The sequence below is a fragment of the Hippopotamus amphibius genome, chromosome 9, assembly GCF_030028045.1.
Source record: "Hippopotamus amphibius kiboko isolate mHipAmp2 chromosome 9, mHipAmp2.hap2, whole genome shotgun sequence".
In the NCBI taxonomy this organism is placed as follows: Eukaryota; Metazoa; Chordata; class Mammalia; order Artiodactyla; family Hippopotamidae; genus Hippopotamus; species Hippopotamus amphibius.
This window is the reverse complement of record NC_080194.1, coordinates 51,159,842-51,179,882: the sequence shown is the minus strand read 5'-3', so window position 1 is coordinate 51,179,882 and position 20,041 is coordinate 51,159,842. Positions and strand designations below refer to the sequence as shown.

The following is a 20,041-nucleotide window of genomic DNA, read 5'->3' as shown; positions in this document are numbered from 1 at the left end:
TTTTCATGTGGAAGTATAAAATTTTGTCATCTGGCTTCTAAGAAGCAATTTTGCATTTGTATCATCTATGATCCTCATATCGTGGTCTCAGATTCCTGTTTGGTATCAGTCCTATTTGGTGTCAGTCTTGTTAATTTTATATAAATTGCTTCTTCATGAGGACTTTGATTTTCTTTTTTTCTTGTTCAGTTTTTAAGTGCTTCTCAAAATCCTTTAAGTAAATGATTTCCTTTCTTTCTGTATTATTTACTTGTCAAGATTTTCTGCTTTAGTATTTATGTAGTTAGTTTTTACTCAGAAAATACTTTAGAATCATCTTGTTGTTGTCTATTTTAACTTTTTTAATCTCTCTGGAATTAGACTCTCTTTATACAGCAGAGCTAATATTCTGGATAAACAAAAGAAAAAAAATCAGGGAACAGTCTCGAAACCCTCTCTATGTCCAATCCCTAAGGAGACTTTCTTTAAAAGAGTGAGATCTTGGAATAACTGTAAAAGTGAGAAACTGGGGAAGCCAGATTGATTGGATTATTATGCAAACTCAGCCACTGAAGGTCTAAACATTGTGATCCATTTATGTCTGATCTAGTCCTTACGAGAGGATGGCAGTGCCTCTCTCCTTCCCTAGTTCCTTTCTAGTGCCTGTAGAAGGGTATCCTCGGTGCCAGGCTAAGACCGTAAGCGCTCTCACAACGCGAGAGTGCACGACTGCATCCTATGGCCATGCTCAGACCTCTGCCTGCAGCTTGTCATATTCTTGACGGACGTCTCAGGGCCAACAGCAAGCCAGCACCTTCTCCTGAGAAGCAAAGGGCTGCTTAGCTGGGGAGTGATACAGAATGAGCCTCTTCCCCTCAGGTTGTGTTCAGCATGAAGGGGAGAGAGAATATCATAGTAAAAAGATCAGTGTGTCTTGACATAGACATTGGCTAACATTTGACACATTTCTTATAAAATGATTGGAAAATCTGAATTTCACTGTTGGGGAATAGGGAAGAATAAAAAAGAAAACCCAGGGGTGAAGCATTACTCAGTGTAAATGGAAGAGAAACTTGTAACTGCTCTAGGATATTTATTTTTTATATCAAGCATCTCTTGCCACACAATTGATTAAGTAGCATGTAATTCTAAGATTATTTAATAGTTCTCGAATCCTACTTCATGATGAAATGTCAACTTCACCCTTTTCTTGACCTCAGTCCATTTTTCTTCCGTGTAGATTTTTCATACTGCCCCAGACCCCAGCATTCCTCTTCCTCAGCCTCAGTCTCGATCTGGATCCCGAAGGACACGTGCAATCTGCCTCTCCACGGGCTCCCGGAAGCCCAGAGGGAGGTATACTCCATGCTTGGCAGAACCTGATAGTAAGTGTACCGGTCTCAGGGAGATGCCTTCTTTGTTAATTCAGCTTTGTTGCACCTTATTAGTAATTAGGTAGAAATAGAAGATATTCTTGCTGGTGCTGTCTCCTCAACACCTGCCCCCCACCTCCTTCACATCTACCTAGTTTCTGTCAGTATAGTTGGAAGGTACCTTGGGCAAGCAAATTCATTCCTGCTACAAAGGGAAAAAATAGTTTGCTCAATGCCCTTTTTCTCTGTAACTGTGATTAAGTACATTGGGTGCTACTTTGTAGCAGGTTTTGTCCTGTTGTCAAAGTGATAGAGAAGAAAGCAAGAGAAAGCCTGGCTGAGGCAGTCATTTTCTTTCTTCCTTTCACATTATGTTCTTAAAGCATCATCTCTTGGGTATCAAAGTGTCTGAAAGAGAGAGAAAAGAAATAAAAAGAGAATCTACCCCACACATTATCACTAACTTACTATTCTGAGACAAGCCCCACCAGAAGGTGGGTGGCAGCTTGAGCCCAAAGCATGTGTTAAACTGTGGTCATTTTCATTTTATTTTATACTCCAGATCCTCTCCCTCTACCTTCAATTTTCCCCACAATCAGTGTTTAATTTTTAATTTAGATTTAGTATTTGAATACTTTATTATAGTTTCTCTAATTTTTTTCTTATAATTTACTTTTAGAAACATTAAAAAATACACCCAGTTAAAATAGCCACTTTTCTTATGTTGCTATATTCTTAACAGGAAAAGGAAAAAAAAATCCTTTCCTTAAAAATTGTGAGCAGCTTCTAATTTGCAGCTGACTTCTCATGGTGCCTTTGAATGAAGGAGGACTCAGATACATTGTAACTCAGAATCACCTAAGATCAGAAAAGTACAGCAGGGCAGAAATATGTCTCAGTAGTCCCCCTTCCATTGATTTCTTGTAACATCAGCAAGGAATCTTCTTTCTCTTACTGGTGAGTCCTGTTTCGGAAGCACATTTTGTCTGAATCCAGGCCAGCCCACTAACATGTCAAGAAATAACATTATTTCATAGGGATAGGGCACATGTCAAACCTCCCTTGAATAGTATCGAAAAAAGCATTCGCTAAGTTCAGTGCATATTCTAAAGGCTTTCTCCAGAACTGAGAAACAGTTCTCCATACCATATAAAGGCCTATCACTTCAGTGGGGTCAGGAGGCCACGGAGCACAGGTGAGCTGGAGAATAGAAGGGGTTGGTGGTGCCGGTCTCAACAGAGAGCCGCTCTTCTTTTCTCTCCCACCCCTGCCCCTGCTCAGGCGACTCCTATAGCAGCAGCCCAGACAGCACACCCATGGGGAGCATCGAGTCCCTTTCCTCTCACTCCTCTGAACAAAACAGCACAACAAAGTCCGCTTCCTGCCCTCCCCGGGAAAAATCTGGAGGGATTCCTTGGATTGCATCCCCGTCACCTTCCAATGGACAGAAAAGTCTTGGTCTCTGGACAACTAGTCCCGAGTCAAGTTCTAGAGAAGATGCAACCAAAACGGATGCAGAATCAGATTGCCAGAGTGTCACCTCGGTCACTAGCCCGGGGGATGTGTCCCCACCCATAGACCTGGCCAAGAAAGGGCCTTATGGGCTTTCAGGACTGAAAAGAGCCTCCACTTCCTCTCTCAGATCCATCTCTGCAGCGGAAGGTAAGCCAGCATGGAGCCTGTGCAGGGTGTCATTGTCTCTGTGTCACCCGCATGATTGCTCAGCATGATTAAGGAGGGAAAACTTAACAGTGAAGGGACAGACAATGCTTATCTGCTTTGTTCCTGAACTAGGATTTTTTAAAACTCCTGTGTGCTGTGACATTTTTTCCTGGATCTTTCCATCTCTGTGAGGTGATGTCTTTGTAATTACGGTAGATTGTGATCTCCCTGAGTGATGGGCTGCTGTGCTCAAAGAACATTCTGTACCTTCTCATTTGGGCTCAGAGAAAAATGCTTCCTTTTGTTATGCGCATGTACTGTGTTATGGCTATTATTTTGTCTAATAGCACCTTGCCCGTTTTCTTGGGCTTTCTTTTTTAGGAAACAAGAGCTACAGTGGATCCATTCAAAGCTTAACTTCCGTAGGTTCCAAAGAGATGCCCAAAGCCCCGCCAAACCCAGACCTGCCTCCAAAAATGTGTAGGAGGTTAAGGCTAGACACTGCCTCCAGCAATGGCTACCAGCGACCCGGCTCCGTGTAAGTGAGAGAGCATTTGTTTGCTATTTGCTGTGTCTCCCAGGGATACACAGGGGTTGAGTGTGTGTAAAAGAACCCTTAGGGTTCCTGCAGCCAAATGCTCATCTGTGGAGTGGGTACCATCAACTTCTGCAGGACCCTGCCCTCTTCTATAAGTTAATATGCTTGGGGTATACATATAAAATCTCATGGGGAGACTCTTCAGGCACTTTCCTTAGAAGCAGAGCTATGGCTTAATTAAAAGACAGGAAAACAGATGTATAATATAGTGGTTTGGAGTTTTGAAACTAGACGCCTTCCTGTAAGAGCTAAACATCCCCCCTCAGCTGTGGGGACTGCCCGTGTCCTCTGTCCTCCCTCTCTTTGTTAGAACTACAGCTGCTTTCTAGCTGGTGTTTCTCTCCTCTCCATCATATGTCTCCCCCACCTGAGTACTCCCTGATTTAAACAACTCCTAGGGAGCAGAGAGCGTGAAAGGCAAGAGGAAGTACTTCTAATTGAACCAAATGACCCAGAAGTGTCACGGCTGAGAGGGTAGGGTGTATAGACAAGAACAGAAAGGGGGCAAAGAGGAGAAAATGAGAAGCTGGGTAAACAAGAGAATCCAAAAAGGAAAGCGTTTCTCCCTTTCATTTTATTTTCCTGACTTTTGCTGAGCTTTTCCAAATGCTGTATGAGCTCTTACTGAGCATCTTTGCATATGTTATTTCTTTTAAGGTCCACAGTGTCCTTTTGCAGTAGGTAGTATAAATCTTGTTTTAGAGATGATGAGAACTAATACTGGGAAGTTAGGGAGCCAGTCCACACACACTCAGCTAGTCAGTGGCAGAGCTGGGATTCTAACCCAGGGTTCTCCAACTAGAGTCTGTGCTGTTATACCATGCCCATTTTTAATATGGTGGTATTCCTGACATTTGAATTATTCATTGAAAGTCCAGTAAGGCAATACTAAGCCTGTTTCCATGGGAACAGTGTCTTAAATTTATTTGTACATCCCTTTCTTTGACAAGAACCTTTGGTTTCAGAGTATGTTTCACATATGCCATCTCTCATGGTCAGAAATCCAGCTAGCACAATATAGGCAGATATACTTGCAAATCTGTCTGCTCCCTGGTGTGTGTAGTGCTAGCCTTTGAGGGAAATTAAATTTTAAGCCAAATATGTCAAGGGAGATGGGAGACTATAAACTCTATCCTTATGTGGGAAGGAGAAGAGCTTCTATTTTTTTATTTTACTGATAAAGTAGAAATTAAAATGTAGAGTATATGTTCTGTATTAGGTGTAAAATGATCCTTCAGCTTATCAAATGGCTCAGCTCTGGGGAAAAAGTTTGTCAATTAAAGAAATAAGATAGATTTTAAATATTTAGTTTAAAACATCATTCAAAGAATTTTATATTGTCTTCTAGTAAATATAGGAACTTTTCTAATTACTTAGGGTACCTTAGTTTTAATTCTTTCCACACTCTACCCAGTAGTCTTACTTTTCAAATAGATGCCTTTCCCTCATCATGATTTGAAACAAGATTTGAATCCACAAATTTATTTATGAGTCCTATTTTCAGAGTTCTCTCTTTTCACTTTGTAGGAACTGTGTTCAGCTATTTTAAGAATACATGAAACAATTTTAGAATTAGTTTTGTCGTAACTATTAGAATACAAAACAGTTCTTCTTTTGTCTTGTTGATGTGACTCTTCCCTTGTGGCTCCACCGGAGTCAATAAAAATATTCCTTTTTTTCTGCTCCCATTTTTCCGAGATACAAAAAAAAATGCAGACAGTAAGACCCCCAGAGGAAGTAGCTATAGGTTTATTACCATCTGGTACTCGGTGAGCTAGAGACTAGATCTAAAAATTTCTCTTATATTAAAGCTTAAAACAATTAAAATTCAAGTCAAATTTTAGGGACAATTGTTAACTAATTTTTTTGTTCAGGTTAACCCTACATTTCACTTTGAGCTGCATGATTTTCTAATGGATTTTAATGAAACTTGCATTTTAAAATTATTTTTCAGTGTGGCAGCAAAGGCCCAACTGTTTGAGAATGCTGGTTCACTTAAGTCAGTTTCTTCTGGGCGGTAAGTTCTCAAAACCCTTCGAGTAAAAAAAAAATAAAGTAGGAGTGACATTGTTGCCTTGTATTGACATGGTGGATCGTCTTTGACAGCTGTACCCCTCAGTTCTGCAGATGTTCAAATCCGAGTCTGCCATCTCTTCACGGGGACGTAGTCACGACCACATACAGCATTTAGCATCTCAGAATGCTGCGGCAGTGCCTTGTTTGCTAACGGCTTCACAAGGGAAGGGTTTGAAACAAACAGGTTTTCTGAAAGACACAAGTTGCCATAACCCTTAGCCATACCAAAGACTCCTTTGATGACAGTTTGTGGAAATTTTTCAAATGTGTATTTTTGACTTGTAAAAATTAATGGTCCTTTTTCTCTGGAAGAAGCTTCATGTACATGCATTAATGACTGTGCTTATTCTTAATAGCCACTATAGTGCTGCAGAGCTGATTGCCCCAGCTGGCGCTGGTGTTTGAGTACAGTACTTCATTCAGGGTTTCCAGATTTTATCTTCCGCTCCATTGTTAAAAGGACATGAATTGTTCTATCTTGCTGCTATTTGTGTGCTTGCTTCTAAGGTTCCTGCTTCCTCTTCTCTCAGTCCAAATTGATTCTTCTCATCTGCAGTGGAGTTTCTTTTATAATTTTGAATATGTCTAAACTAATGGAATTTCTTAGTATTTTGATATTTGTGATTGTTTTTTTCTTTACTGTCAGCAGCTGGTACAGGTCAGAAGTATTCAGTAAATGCTTGTTGAAAGAGAATATACATGAGAACACTTGAAGGACAAACGTTGATTTTTTTTTCTTCTTTTTTTTGGATGTACTGAGGAAATTTTGAGCTTCTCATATCCAGCTAATCGAGGCTGTGAAGGAAAGGAATCACAGATAATTGAAGTGTTACCATGTAGTTCTAGAAGTTATTCAACCACAGCATTTTTACTGGCCGTGTAAAAGTATGTGGACTTTTTCAGCAAGCATTTATTAAGCACCTACACATTATTAGGCTTGTCCTAGTTACTAGGGATAACAGTAACCTTCAGACTGTGTTTTTTTCCGAAGCTTAGTGAGAATGCGCCTGGGTTAGTGTTTTTAACTCCATAGAGGACAGGTGCTTTGGTATCTTACTAGGATGTTGGTCAATGCCTTGCGTTTATATAGCAAATCCCAGTATACTTGCATGTACCTTTTCCTCTGCTATAGCATCTTCACCTTCTTTCTTTTCATCAACAGATGATGAAAACGAAGCATTGTGCATGTCAGAACAAACGTGATTTCTCTGAAACTCTCACCACTTTCAGGCTTTAGTGTAAGGGATTTCACCTTGCTACTTCTGTCTTGCCAAATGATTGAATTGCTCCACTAGATGGAGCCCGTTTATTAGAAGCTCTAAACAATCTACCAAGAGCTCAAGTACTGGAGTCAAAGAGATAATCTTTCAAGAGCTTTAAGACAACAAGGTATTAATGAGGTAAATCAGTATATGACAGTAAATTAATGAATCTGTTACACAGTAAGTTTACTCAGATGTTCAAAAATCAACGTATGCATTTATAACATGCTTTCACATTCCCAGTTCCCTAAATCCACTTCTAATAGTTGTCAGCATAAACGTAGAGCTCACTTAGTGATACACTTCTGGCAGAGAAGACTTAACTCGGACACTTGTGAACAGTGTCATAAGCTTTCACCTACCCTTTTATTTTGCTTAACTTTGCCTGCCTTTATGAATTTAGGTAAAACAGTTACCTACTGTGGTCTCCAAGGGGTGATTGTATGTGGGAACATCCCTGTACAGACTGTGTGTGCCCAGTGCCTTTGGTGAAAGAGCTGCATTTGACATGGAAGCAAGACACATCTTTTCTCTGGGTGTGCTGACAGTTCTCACCTTGGTAGAGGGTGTGGCTGGCGCTGGAAGGACTAGAACCTGAGCAGGGTATACGACAGGACTTCGTCTCTGCTTAGTGACTGTCACTGCCCTACTGGGAACAGGGTCTGATCCCACGTTGCTGGAGCAGAAGCCCTGAAGGTCTGGCCTGAACTGGCTCTGTTCCCTTTAAGTGTGTGTTTTTCCCTCTCCCTGCATCAGGAGCCTTGCCCCAGAGGGGGAAGTGCTAAAGCAGGTGGGGCCCATGCAGGCTCTCAGCTCATACCAGCTGCAGACAGAGGTCCGACGCACTGCCTGTGCAGGTAGATGCCTATGGCTCTGCTCAGACTTGGCCTCCGGTGCAAGCCCCTTTCCTCCCTCACAGCCAATCACTGCCCCAATCTCTGCTGCCCCACCATGTCGTAGAACTGCTCTTCAAGGCAGGCAGGACCTGTGTGGACTCTCTGTGTGTATGGGGAGGGGGGGTGGTGGTGGTGAGGGTGAGCTGTGGTGGAGTGGCCACCAACAGAGATCTGGGTAGCTTCTGACGCACTGCTTGAGTAAGTGCCAACAGTGGCTGCCACCGCTCCACCCAGGCTCTGCCTTGGCACCAGGTCATCTCTGCATCCCACAGTCAAGCCTTCTCCCTAGTCCTAGCTGCCCCAGGTCCAGTGCTGTGCTGTGATGTGGAGTCAGTGGGGCTGGGGCATTGGCTGGGCTTGAGCTGGGGTGCCTGGTGAAGTAGTTGCAGGAAACCCAGCAGCCGCTGCTAGGGTAGACCTCTCTCCGCCCTGCCTCGTGGGAAGCCAGTGTGCATGCCCTCCTCCCAAGAGGAATCCAGGCTTCCCACAGCCCCTCTGTTGGTCCTACTGGTCCTCCAAGCAGCCAAGAGTGCTTTTCTCCCCGACATAGGACTTCAGGACTGAGGCACCCAATCTGTGGCTCAGTTTGCTCACTTCCCAGGATAGGTCTCTGCCTGTCTAACCTCTCTTTTCCTCTGAGTTCCCTCCCAGCAGGCACAGATCCTGACCTGAATGCTTCTCTTCCCTTTCTATTCAATTCCATATGTGTCTTTCTTACAGCCTTGATTGTACAGGAGTCCAGTTAGTTTTCAGTGAGAATTGTTCCACGTATTGATATATTTTGGATGTGTTCATTGGCGGAGGTGAGGTCCGTGTCCTCTTACTCTGCCATCTTGATCTGAACTCTGGGAAATCCATTTTCTTTATCTAGAAAATGAAGGTCATGATTCTGTTTCTGATGAGTTGTTGTCACTGTACGAAGTAATATATTTGAGGTACATGGTAAATTCTCCATAGATAGTCTCTACAATAATAACTAATATTATTTAAATTATTACTATTGAAACTGCTTGCTTAACATCCTCAAGCCTCTAATTAATATGTATTTGGTATTTAAACATTAACTTTTAACAGTCACTTGAAACCCTTTTGTACCATTAAATACAATTGAACAACAGTAGACATCGAGGGCATTTCCCTTCCTAACTTACTCCTACAATGCCTATTTTGCTTTCTTTCTAGGGAACTTAGGATACTCTTAAATTGGACCTTTCTAGGGAACTTAGGATACTGTTGAATGGGAGAACCAGGTGTGGGTGGTAGGGAGACTAGCCACGTCTGGGAAGGAGACCAGTTGGGAGATTTTAGTGGATAGTTTTGAGCAACAAAAAAGTCACACCTCTGGATTCACTGCAGGCTCTGCGAGTCAGTGAGCAAAGAGGTGATCTAATCAGTGATGTACTTGATCAGATCATTCAAGTGGCTCTTCTAGGAGGTTGTTGAAGGGAAGAGAACCATTTAAGGTGGAACTGGTGATATTTAAAAGTCCTTAATTAGGGCATTAGCAAAAGCATGAAAAACTTAAGAGAATTTTATGGATAGAACTAGGATTGAGCAACTGCTTTGATATTGAGAATGAGAGACAGGTAGAGAAGATTCCAAGTCTTCAAGAATGACTGTCAGAAAAAGTGGTGACTTAGCTTCTGAGCTTAGTTTATGAGAGTGCGCAGCGGGGCAAGGGAAGTTTGTGCCTCAGTGTTTGAGGAGCCTGGGGAGCATTGAGAGGCAGTTAGAAACGTGCGGCTGGAACCCGGAGAGAGCATGAAGATGGATGCCGTTTGAGAAACTTCTGCACAGCAGTTACACTGCATAGAAGAAGGCGAGCTCACCCAGCGATGGGACTTACTGAGTGAAGAGGCTGAGTGAAAATGGTTTCATTCCTCATAAGGGTCATTTCCTTTCATCATTCATAAGGGTCAGGCAAAGAAGGTAGAGGAATGATTATGAGGAGAAAGCAAGGTCAATGTGGTAGAAACTACCAAAAAGTCAAGGAGATCATTAGAGGAGGGTACTGGTTTTAACCTCGAAGACATCACTGGAAATCTTTAAGAAGGCAGGTTCAGTGGCGTGGGAGGGGCCACTCTGCAAGGGAGCTTAACCTGCCAGACTTGTTAAAATGAAGAAGCCTGAATTTGCCACAGACTCTGTAAACCATAGCATCTGAGACTGAGGCCCAGAATATGCGTTTTTGACAACTTCCCCAAGTGATTCTTAGGTACAAAAAAAAGTTTAAGAGCCATTGGAATAGAGAAAAATGTCACAGAACTTAGCGTGGCCCTAAGCAGACATTGGTTATTTTATAATTGTTTCTCTTACCCTGTAAAATGTAAAATGCTTTCAAGAGCCAAATGTCACTAGGCTCTGTCTCATCATTTACAAAGGCCTGTGGAAAAGAGTACCCTTAAAACTTTTGCCTCTGTCTCAAGTTATACTTGGGCAGTGAGGAAATCCACGTTAAAGGAGTATGATTTAGGCAAGCTATACCAATATCTTCTGAAGGTTGAATTGAGAATTAAGAGAATTAATTAAGAATTGAGTGCCTGGCTCAATAGATGCAATTGAATTTTCTATTATAATAATTTAAAACCAATATTGTATTGATAATTACAGAGCACCAAAAAAAGCTCAGCAGAGCCTCTTCATTTGGTGAATTTGAGTTTTTAAAAGGCTGGTTCCGAGCACAATGACACTTGTAAGACACACATAAGAAAGACAAAGGAGGCCATAGTTCTTAAAGATAACATTTTTTCTTTTTTTAGAGAATACAGAGAATACTGATAAACTGAAGAAGTGAATAAAAGTCACCTCTCATTTTGCCACCTAAAGATAACCACACTTCGATGCACAGCCATCTAATCTTATCTGTTTTCAGTGGTTTTCAAACTTTTTGGTCTCAAAACAACTTATACAAATTAAAAAATTATTGAGGATCTCCAAAGAGCTTTTGTTTATGTGGGGTATATCTATTAATATTTATTGTATTAGAAATATAAGCTGAGAAAAATTTTAAATATTTATGAATTTAATATAAAAGAGCTCATGTAACTAATGGGTGATAATAGCAAGATGCAGGTGTGATCATTCACTCTTAGTAACAGTCAGCGATTATTAATAGTAGAAGTTATTTTTCAGTGACATCATCTTGAGGCTTTATAAATGATATTTAAGTGGAATCACCAAATATGCACTAGATCATTAATCAGGAGATGTAGGTTTTAGCCTGACTCTGCCATAATGTTAATTTCTCTTGGCCTTTATTTCTACATATAGAAGATGGACCAAGGAAATATGCAGGTTTCATTTCAAAATCCAAATTCATTATATAACCCAAGTCACCTGGATGATCACAAGTCCCACAGTATATGGAGGGTCACCCTTTTCTGTAAAACCAAGTCAGACGGTTTATGCATCTGCCTTACCCTGAAGTCATAACAGGGTCTCGCCTTCCCATCTCTTCCCTCTTCCAAAGCCTATATTTCTAATGTGTTTAAGACAACAGGAGCCGTTTCTCATCTTCCTCTAACCTAGGCCACACAGAAGCCCCCTCCTCTGTTGTTGTGTACACCTACCATGCTGCAGTCAGCTTCTATCCATTAATGATGGTCACTGCCAGGAGCCTGGAGACTGGCATTATTTTACATTTTTGCAGATCTCCTTAATATCTGGCAAAATAGGAAATAAAAGGATTCTCATACACGTTATTCCATTAGCTGTCTGAGCAGTGTCCTCTCAGGGTCCTGCCTACCCCTTCTTCCAGATTCCCCTTGACTGTGCTTTTAGAACTACTCCTCAGGGCTTCCTAGGTGGCGCAGTGGTTAAGAATCCGCCTGTCAATGCAGAGGTCACGGGTTCGATCCCAGCTCCAGGAAGATCCCACATGCCGCGGAGCAACTAAGCCCGTGTGCCAAAAAAAAAAAAAAAAAAAAAAAAAAAAAAAAAAGAAATACGGAGATAGAACTACTCCTCAGTGATAAACATAGAAAAGGACCCACGAACGTGGTGTTCACAGTATTGTCCCCACCACAGTGTCCAACAGAGTAGATGCTGAACAGAATTGTTAGGTAAATAGAGAAAAAACACATTTTAACCTAAAAAGACTTTGTTATTCATGTTTTCAGTTCATTTTTAACAGAATTGCAATATTCTTTGGGGTTTTTTTGTTTTTTTTTTTGTTGTTGTTGTTGTTTTTTGACATAAGCAGCTTTAACTCTACAAGCTCCTATAAGAGATTTTTAGCATTGAGACATCCAATACTCAGACATCCAAGCCAGGAACAGCCTGTATTTGTTGAAAAAAACCTGAGAAAAGAGTATGTAACTAATTTTAAGAAGTCTCCAACCAGCGACCAAGAAGCAAATGTGTGTGTTGATTGCATTATTTCTAAGTGTTTATTGTGAATTGTCGTGGGCAGTTTAGAGGTCTTGCCGATGACTTATTTTTCTATAAAATTTTTGCCTTACGTGCTGACACTGTTTCATATCATATCACACTGTGTTCTTCTATAGAATTATTTATAGTAGCTACCTAATAATTCATTGGAATTGGTGTACTTTATTATTAAATTCTCTGCTGATGATCACTTAGATTGTTGTGATTTGTTTGGGTTTTTTTTGCTTTTCTATATGTTACGTCTTTGGTACCTTTTAGATTGTATCTTCCTACTCCCCTCAGAAGTGCATTCATACTCCCTACAGAAGTGAAATTTTCAGCATATAAAAAATGTGTGTGAAAGAGAGTGAGTGTGTGTGCGTGTGTATCATTGTTAAGTGGCCCTTCAGAAAACATTGTGTCAACTTTGATTTGGTGAATTTTTTGTTTTGCTTATTATTAAGATAAGCATCGTGAATTTTGCACACTGACCCTGATGTATCAAACCTTTGTAAGTCCACTCGTCAGCATTAGACAGTGTTTAGAATTAGCGGTGGGGCTTATGAACAGATCATCTTCCAAATGATAAGGGAAGAAATGGCTTCCAGGATAGCAAGCATCATCGTTACCTTGCTCTCCAGTGTGATAGGAAGCAGGATTCTCAAAATCCTTTTCAAAAGATATTAGAATCTTACGAACAGAGACTCAATAGGTGACAGTGTTATTTTCACATCTTCTTCAGTACACCAAGGCAGTAAAAGAGGAAGCATTAGCACCTGGAGAGAAAACGTCACTGTCACAGAATTCTACATTAAATCATCAAAGCTGTGTGCTTAGCTAACACCTGTAGTTATAGGTCTCAGCAAAGGAAAATTATATCTGTCTAGTCACATGCATGGATCATTGAAAAGTCATGACAGATATTATTGTGTGCTGTATATTTTGACACATTTAATAGTATCCATTTATTTAGTGATATAATTATTCTGCATGCATCCCCTCACCATCCTATCCCATACAATATTTTAAGGAGAACAATCATACCTGAATTATTATTATAGATAATTAGGTTGCATTTTAAAGTATAATATGAAAAATTGTATCATTGCAAGAATTATTATATCTTAATCATTTCTATAACTCTGGAGTTTGTTTCCTCATGCATCTCAATTTATTTAAATGATTTAAAGTAGTAAGACAGTATTTATTGATGGAAATCATTGCTGCTAGAAAATTTGACTTTTTAAAAAATCTTTACATATTTTTAAAGAAATGGCTCTGCGACCCTCAATTATATCAGATATCAGATTGTATCATATTAGATCAAATTATATCAGATCAAGTTATGCCAAATTATATCAGATCAAGTGATTATACTTGACTAGAAGATTTATAGGAAAAACTAATATTCTTTCTATATAAGATCACCAGAGTCTGATTCTCAGAAGTCTTCATAACGTGGTAGCATCCTCTCCCCGCTCCCTGAACCCATGTCAACCAACACACCCATGTGCACATATTCACGTGCACACAAGTGCACATGGCTCTTCTTTAATGTAAAACCCTGTCTTTCTCCGAGTGTGTCTGCTTCATCATTTCTTCCTTAAACCATGTTTCATTGGGAAGTGTTATTGTATGTTGGCTAGTGGTCATTCTTAAACCTGCCCACCACAGACTCCCCTAGCAAAGTTCCTGAAAGTGCAGCCATGAACTTACCTCATATGAAGATTCTGGGGGCAGGGCCATGGTCTTCCTCTGTAAGCTTTCAAGTCTTCAGGTGGCCACTTGGGAACCCTGGTTCAAGTGACCTACCCTCATTCTGGAAGTGTAGAGATAAGACCCAGGGTCTAGCTCCAACAGAGAAATGGGATCATAATGTAACACTGTTGCTTTCAGAGCTACAGATGGCAAATACTGCTGATGCTTCTTCACAGATAGAGTATTGGGACCTCAGGGAGGAAAGACAAGGTGCTTTGAATCTTTAAAAGGATTCATCATGTAGAAAAAGAGCCCAGAGCATCTTTCCTTTTTTTTCACTCATTTATTCAGCACATATTTACAAGAGTTACTTTTAAGCATCACACATTGTTCACAGAGGTTACATTCTAATTGGGGGGGAAGATAACAGAAATATCAACAATGACAGCAGAATACCATGCAGATTTCTGCAGGAGAATATGAGAGTCACCTGGGCAGCTATTTTAGAATGTGTGGTCAGAGAAGACCTCGCCTCAGTGAAAGTCAGGAAATTTAAAATAAACTAGAGGGCCGTTGCTGAGTGAAGATCAAAAAACATCTCAGAGCAAAGCCTAGCCAGCCCTGAGGCGGGAATAGATTTGGCATGTTTGAGGAGGAGAAAGAAGGCTGGTGGGACTGATGTATAGTAGGTGAACAGAGGCAGATTCAGAAGAAGTAGGAGATTCTGGCAGATGCCAGATTGTATACAGTATGGAGGCCAGAGTTGGGAACCAGTTAAGGGTTGTTTTCAGGGAAATCATGTGATCATCATGTGATCATCACAGGCTTTCAAATTACCTCCTGGCTGCTCTGTACAGAATGGATTGCAAGGGGGCAGAAGACGAAGCCCCGAGGATTTAGGAAGTTAGGAAGCGGTTCAGTGAGCTACGGCAGAAACGGTCTTGGCTTGCACTCTGCATGTGGTAGAGTTGGTGAGAAGTAGGTGGAGTCAGGTCATTGGATGTTGCAGAGTAAAGGCGACCTCACTGGTGGCTTGATTAGCTGCCTCAGATGAGGACATTTTAGTGTTGGCTTAGATGGTTTTAAATAGCTGCCATGTGAAAGTCTGAAATTCTGGCTTCTCTTAAAGAAAACAGAGCATCTTGCTACGTGAAGCCTGAACTCCCATGTGGGAACAGATGTCAGAGCTGAGTGTTGGCTTCCCTCTTTAAGAGATGGGTAGACTCTGGATTACAAAGACATGTCCCCATGTCTCCCTGACAATGAGGCCATTGTTGGTTGCCATTTAAAATCAGCTTATCCTACTGTTTTTCTTATACCATGTCCACTTATCTACCATACTCTGTAGACCTTTTAATTTGTGGATCTCACCTCTGATAGTCTGAAATTAAAGTGGCAAATAAATAGCTAGGGCTTTAAGGTAACTACGAACCTCTATAGAGCTGAAAAAATAGCCTTATTTAGCAGCATACTAACAATTTAATAACAGCATTCATTTGGGGTGGGTGTGCCACGTGGCTTGCAGGATCTTAGTTCCCTGACCAGGGATTGAACCTGTGCCCCCTGCAGTGGAAGTGTGGAGTCCTAACCACTGGACCAGCAGGGAATTCCCAATAATAGCATTCTTTAAAACCAGCTTATTTTGTTTGTTATTAGCCAGGTGGTTATCCTTGGGGGCATTGCCTGGAAACACAAGAAAGGCTTTGGTTGTGCTGTCAGTGTTCTCTGGTTACACAAGTGTGTTTGTTCAGTTTGTGAAATGCACTTACACACACTTACATGTGCACATGATGTATATTAGGCTTCAATTGTAACTAAAAACCAATATCATTTTTTAAAAATAAATATGCTTGAATGTTGTGGTTTTCATAAATTCTTTTGCTCTTTCAGCCAAGCCAAAGCCATGTATTCCTGTAAAGCAGAGCACAGCCACGAGCTTTCCTTCCCACAGGGGGCGATATTTTCCAATGGTAAGTTACGCCCATTGCCTGCCCTTAAGTTTGTCATCATGGGGAGGAAAGGGTAGTGTAACAATGAGAGTCTAAAGTAGAAGCCAGGAAACTCAGAATCAAGTCCAGCTTCTCATACCTGTACAAGTGAACACCAAATCCCTCTGGACCCGGTTTCCTCCTCTGTGTCAGAAAGAGAGTGATTGATTATATGAACGCAAAAGGCATTTCCAGCTTTAAAGGTGCTGTGACATTGTTTTGACAACTTGTTTATCTCCATACAATCTGATGTGGATTTTTACCCATTTGTGTATATAATTATTTGAAGCTAACTAAGGTTGATTGAGTGATATTGATTTATGTGTTTCTATTTTTGCCAGTGTACCCATCAGTGGAACCAGGATGGTTGAAGGCAACTTATGAAGGCAAAACAGGACTCGTCCCAGAAAATTATGTTGTCTTCCTCTAATACTATTTAGTGGATGGCAGTATCTTCATGGTATCCATGGTAACAAATAATAAGTGCTATGATTTTATCTGACACAGATATGGGTATCAGCCCATTAAAATGAAAACAGTCAATTTCTATCAAGTTTTATACCAGCAGACCAGCAGACTATGTAGCTCCCTATTAATGGAAGGGGAAAAAATGTTTAAATTGTGTGCCATTCTTTGTTTTATTTTTTATTTTTTGACCGGTTTCTTATTTTAAAATAGCTTATCCTTCCCTCCCCCACTTTTTTTCTGGATAAGTAACTCTCCACAACGTCTCTTTCATAACAATTATAGAATCTCAAATACTGTATTACGTACTATATCCCAGAAATTTGGAAACCAGAAATCTGCTATAGGACTTTTGAGATCTGCCGATTACTGCCTGGCATACTCTGAGAAACCTTGGAATAATTACTAAAAAATGTAATTTAAGTTGTTCATTTATTACTTTTTCTTAAAAATATATTGCTTTTATATATGATTGTTTTGCTGGTCCTAAACATTTCAAGGAAATAAGGTTTTTTTTTAACATAAGTTTATTTTTATTTGTTTACCAAGTAGATGATAATACTCAAAAGCAAAGCTGTATATGATGTCTGTAAATGAAATCAAATTAGGTCGTACACTGATTCCACTGTGAACACTCTGTCCAGCGTTCCAGATGCCGTCTATGGGCTTAGAGCAGGGATCAGCAAACTCTTTCTATAAAGGCCTGATAGTAAGTATTTTGGGCTTAGCAGGCCCTGTGGTCTCCATCACACTACTCCACTCTGCCATTGTAGCAGAAAACAGCCATAGGCTGCATGTACATGGCTGTGGCTGTGTACCAACACAGCTTTCTTTCAGGACACTGAAATTTGAAAATCATTAAATATTAATTTGACTTTTAAAAATCCATTTAAAAATAGAAGAGTTTTTAGCTGATGGGCAATACGCAAACAGATGGCAGGCCAGATTTGACTCATGTGTCATGGTTTGCTGACCCCTGGTTTAAAGGATGTGTAAAACTATAAGTTTGAGATTTTATAAAATTTTATTCCATTAACATATAAATACTGATAAATCATATGCACATATCCTCTGCTAGTAGCATTATAGTGTTATTACAAATGTATAATTACAGTAATAGGAAAACAATGTAAAAGTGCAGTATACAGGCATAAGACTTAAATTCTAATTGTAATTCTGTAAAATGCCAAAGTATTTTATTGATATCTAATTTTGGCTTTTGAGAAATTCTCCTACAAATGACAAAGATGCTGTTTTAAGACAATGGCAAGGACACTATGCCTTCTAAAGTCTATGCTTAGTTGAAACATAATATAAACATAAAGGTACAGGATTCTTAAATTATTTTGAACCAGCGTTTGAAATTGTCTCATCATCTTTAGCAGGAATAAAGTCATACGTAATTTTCCGTTATGCCTTTCAATTTATAGCCTTTATCAGAAATTTCACTGAATTTATAGAGCATAGAAATAGGTATTTACTATCCATTTATATATACCATCAGCATCTGGTCATGCATCAACTATTATTTCCATTATTTCTATTTTTATAATCCTCATATTATTTCTATACACATCTGCATGTGGCAAAGAGCATTTCTTCTCAAGATTCCAAAAAGCTGGCTCCCTGCCATCGACTGCCATAGCACTGGCCCCCTTGACCACAGTATTTTACTTGTTACTTCAAAGTTCTTCACTGTACACACACTCAGGTATTGACTGTAGACAGTTCTTTTTATGCGATATTATGATCTGTAATCTCAATCTCTTCTACTTTAAATTAATGTTTCTAGAGTTATAGGTTAAATTATACACACACACATACACTACTATGCCTTGGTGCATTTATGCTTTTAAAATTAAAAATGGAATAATGGATTGGGATTTAAAGGTAAAGAGAATAACGGTAGGCAGAATCACAACCAGAAATAAATATCAGTGCATTGAAATAAAGGAATAAAAAATATTTAATGTTATAGAAATTAGTAATATAATGAAAAAGTCTGATACGTATGTCTCTTTTTTTTTACCTGCTACTGTTGATTTTTGTACACTATAATTATGTATCACTAGAGCGTCTCGGTCTCTAGATCCTTGGTGGCCCTTAGTAATAGTAAGTGCATTGCTTGACACCCTGACAACTCTCTGCTGGAACAGAGGTTGTCTCTCTAGTCGACTAATCCCTTAGTCTACAACACCCTCAGTTAAAGCACCTTTGCGAGCATCTGGCATCCTACTAAATTAGAGCCTCTTAAGGCAAATTGATTTTCTTTCAAAGACCAACTTGACTCCAAAAAGTGATTCAGAGTCCTACTTCACTAGCTGCTGCATAGAGAAATCTCAACCTTCATTTTATTTTAACACAGGCCAGAGTGTTCCTGCCTCTGAGTTGTCTGTGAGCTAATTCCACAGATGCTCCATGAGAAATTAAAGTTTTCGCTGTAAAAGACATGGGCGTGAGGCCCCTCTCCTTTCTTATGCTGAGGCGTATATTGTAGCCGTATTTTTGATACGGTCCCTTTTTTGAAACAAGCTACAAAAGTGCTTGTTCAAATCGTGCTTTTGTTTGAAGTTTTAATGTTACAGATTTGTGAGGATGGTTCTTTTTTCTTCATATTGATTGTGTGTGGAAGCAAGTCGTGTCCATATATGCTAGAGATAGACTGAAGCTGCTTCTCCCTAGAAATGTTTCCAACAGATGAATCATTTATAAGCATTGAGAAAATCAGGACATGTGCTCTAAATCACATGGAATATTAATTACACAGCAAGGTAATTAATGCCAGTCACTAGAAGAGGATCACATTGGAAACTATAACAGTGTTTCAATAATGAAACCTTAGCTTTTCAGAGACATAGTGAATGAAGATATGTTAGAATTGCCACATCTACACCTTTGAAACATACAACATGGGCCCCCTAATCCCTGCCGACAGTATAATCAGTATGAGAGTGAGATTATGAGTCCCAGTCATCTCATCTGTTAGGTGGAAATATCCTCAAGTACAAAATCTTTATGTATTTAACAGGTGACTTTTGTTGTGCCATAACACCACCAACTTATAGGAACTAGTCAGTTCACTGAAGGCCTTTTCTGTTATGTGTAAGTGTCTGAGCAGTGAAATAATCTTTGTATCCCTCTGAAGTCTGTGAAGTTTGAGAAAGTGCCAAAGTGCCGTTTCTCCTTGTTTGATGAGAGTGGTTTCACCGGTTGTGTTGGCTCTCAGTGAATGGGTATAACCAGGCTTCCCAACAGTGCCTTATCTGATGGCTCTTTCAGGAAGGGTGGAGATTTTTTTTTTTTAATGCACCCTACAATTCCAAACTACCCAGGTTCTCGAATAGGAAAAAAAAAATAATTTAGAGTGTATTCTTATTCTGTGATAATTGATTTTACATATTGTGGCGTGCCTCCTAAAATCCACCGTGATGTAAGGAAACTAAGTCTGGCACTGCAGTTCTGTGGAAATAGTGCCTGCCAAGCTCCTCACTCCCAGCCACATCTTCAGGTCTGTCCGTGTCTGATATACAAAGGAAATCATTCATATGGCTGCTGATTTAGAATAGTCTCTCAGAGCATTTCTTCAGACAACTTCAGTCCCCCCAGTTATGTATTTGGGATGCCTTAATTGTTTAGAACCCCATCTTGATTTATTGAGTGAAGTTAGGAGTGGACC

At 40.0% G+C, this 20,041-nt stretch overlaps 1 protein-coding gene across 8 annotated transcripts in view; it reads left to right on the top strand.

Annotated features, from left to right (window-relative positions):
- The window catches only part of ARHGAP42 (Rho GTPase activating protein 42), a 285,418-nt gene extending 265,891 nt beyond the window's left edge, over window positions 1-19,527 (top strand). For 3 of the 8 annotated variants that reach the window (XM_057748206.1, XM_057748205.1, XM_057748207.1), the window contains exons 19-24: window positions 1,220-1,364; window positions 2,634-3,014; window positions 3,396-3,552; window positions 5,567-5,629; window positions 15,803-15,882; window positions 16,242-19,527. In XM_057748206.1, the coding sequence (XP_057604189.1) occupies window positions 1,220-1,364; window positions 2,634-3,014; window positions 3,396-3,552; window positions 5,567-5,629; window positions 15,803-15,882; window positions 16,242-16,330 (915 nt within the window). In that variant the 3' untranslated portion in view covers window positions 16,331-19,527. Of the gene's footprint in view, window positions 1-1,219; window positions 1,365-2,633; window positions 3,015-3,395; window positions 3,553-5,566; window positions 5,630-5,718; window positions 7,089-15,802; window positions 15,883-16,241 lie in introns of all 8 variants that reach the window. The other 5 variants (XR_009055389.1, XR_009055392.1, XR_009055390.1 and 2 more) reach the window with 5 other exon arrangements.
- The last annotated feature ends 514 nt before the right edge of the window (window positions 19,528-20,041 follow it).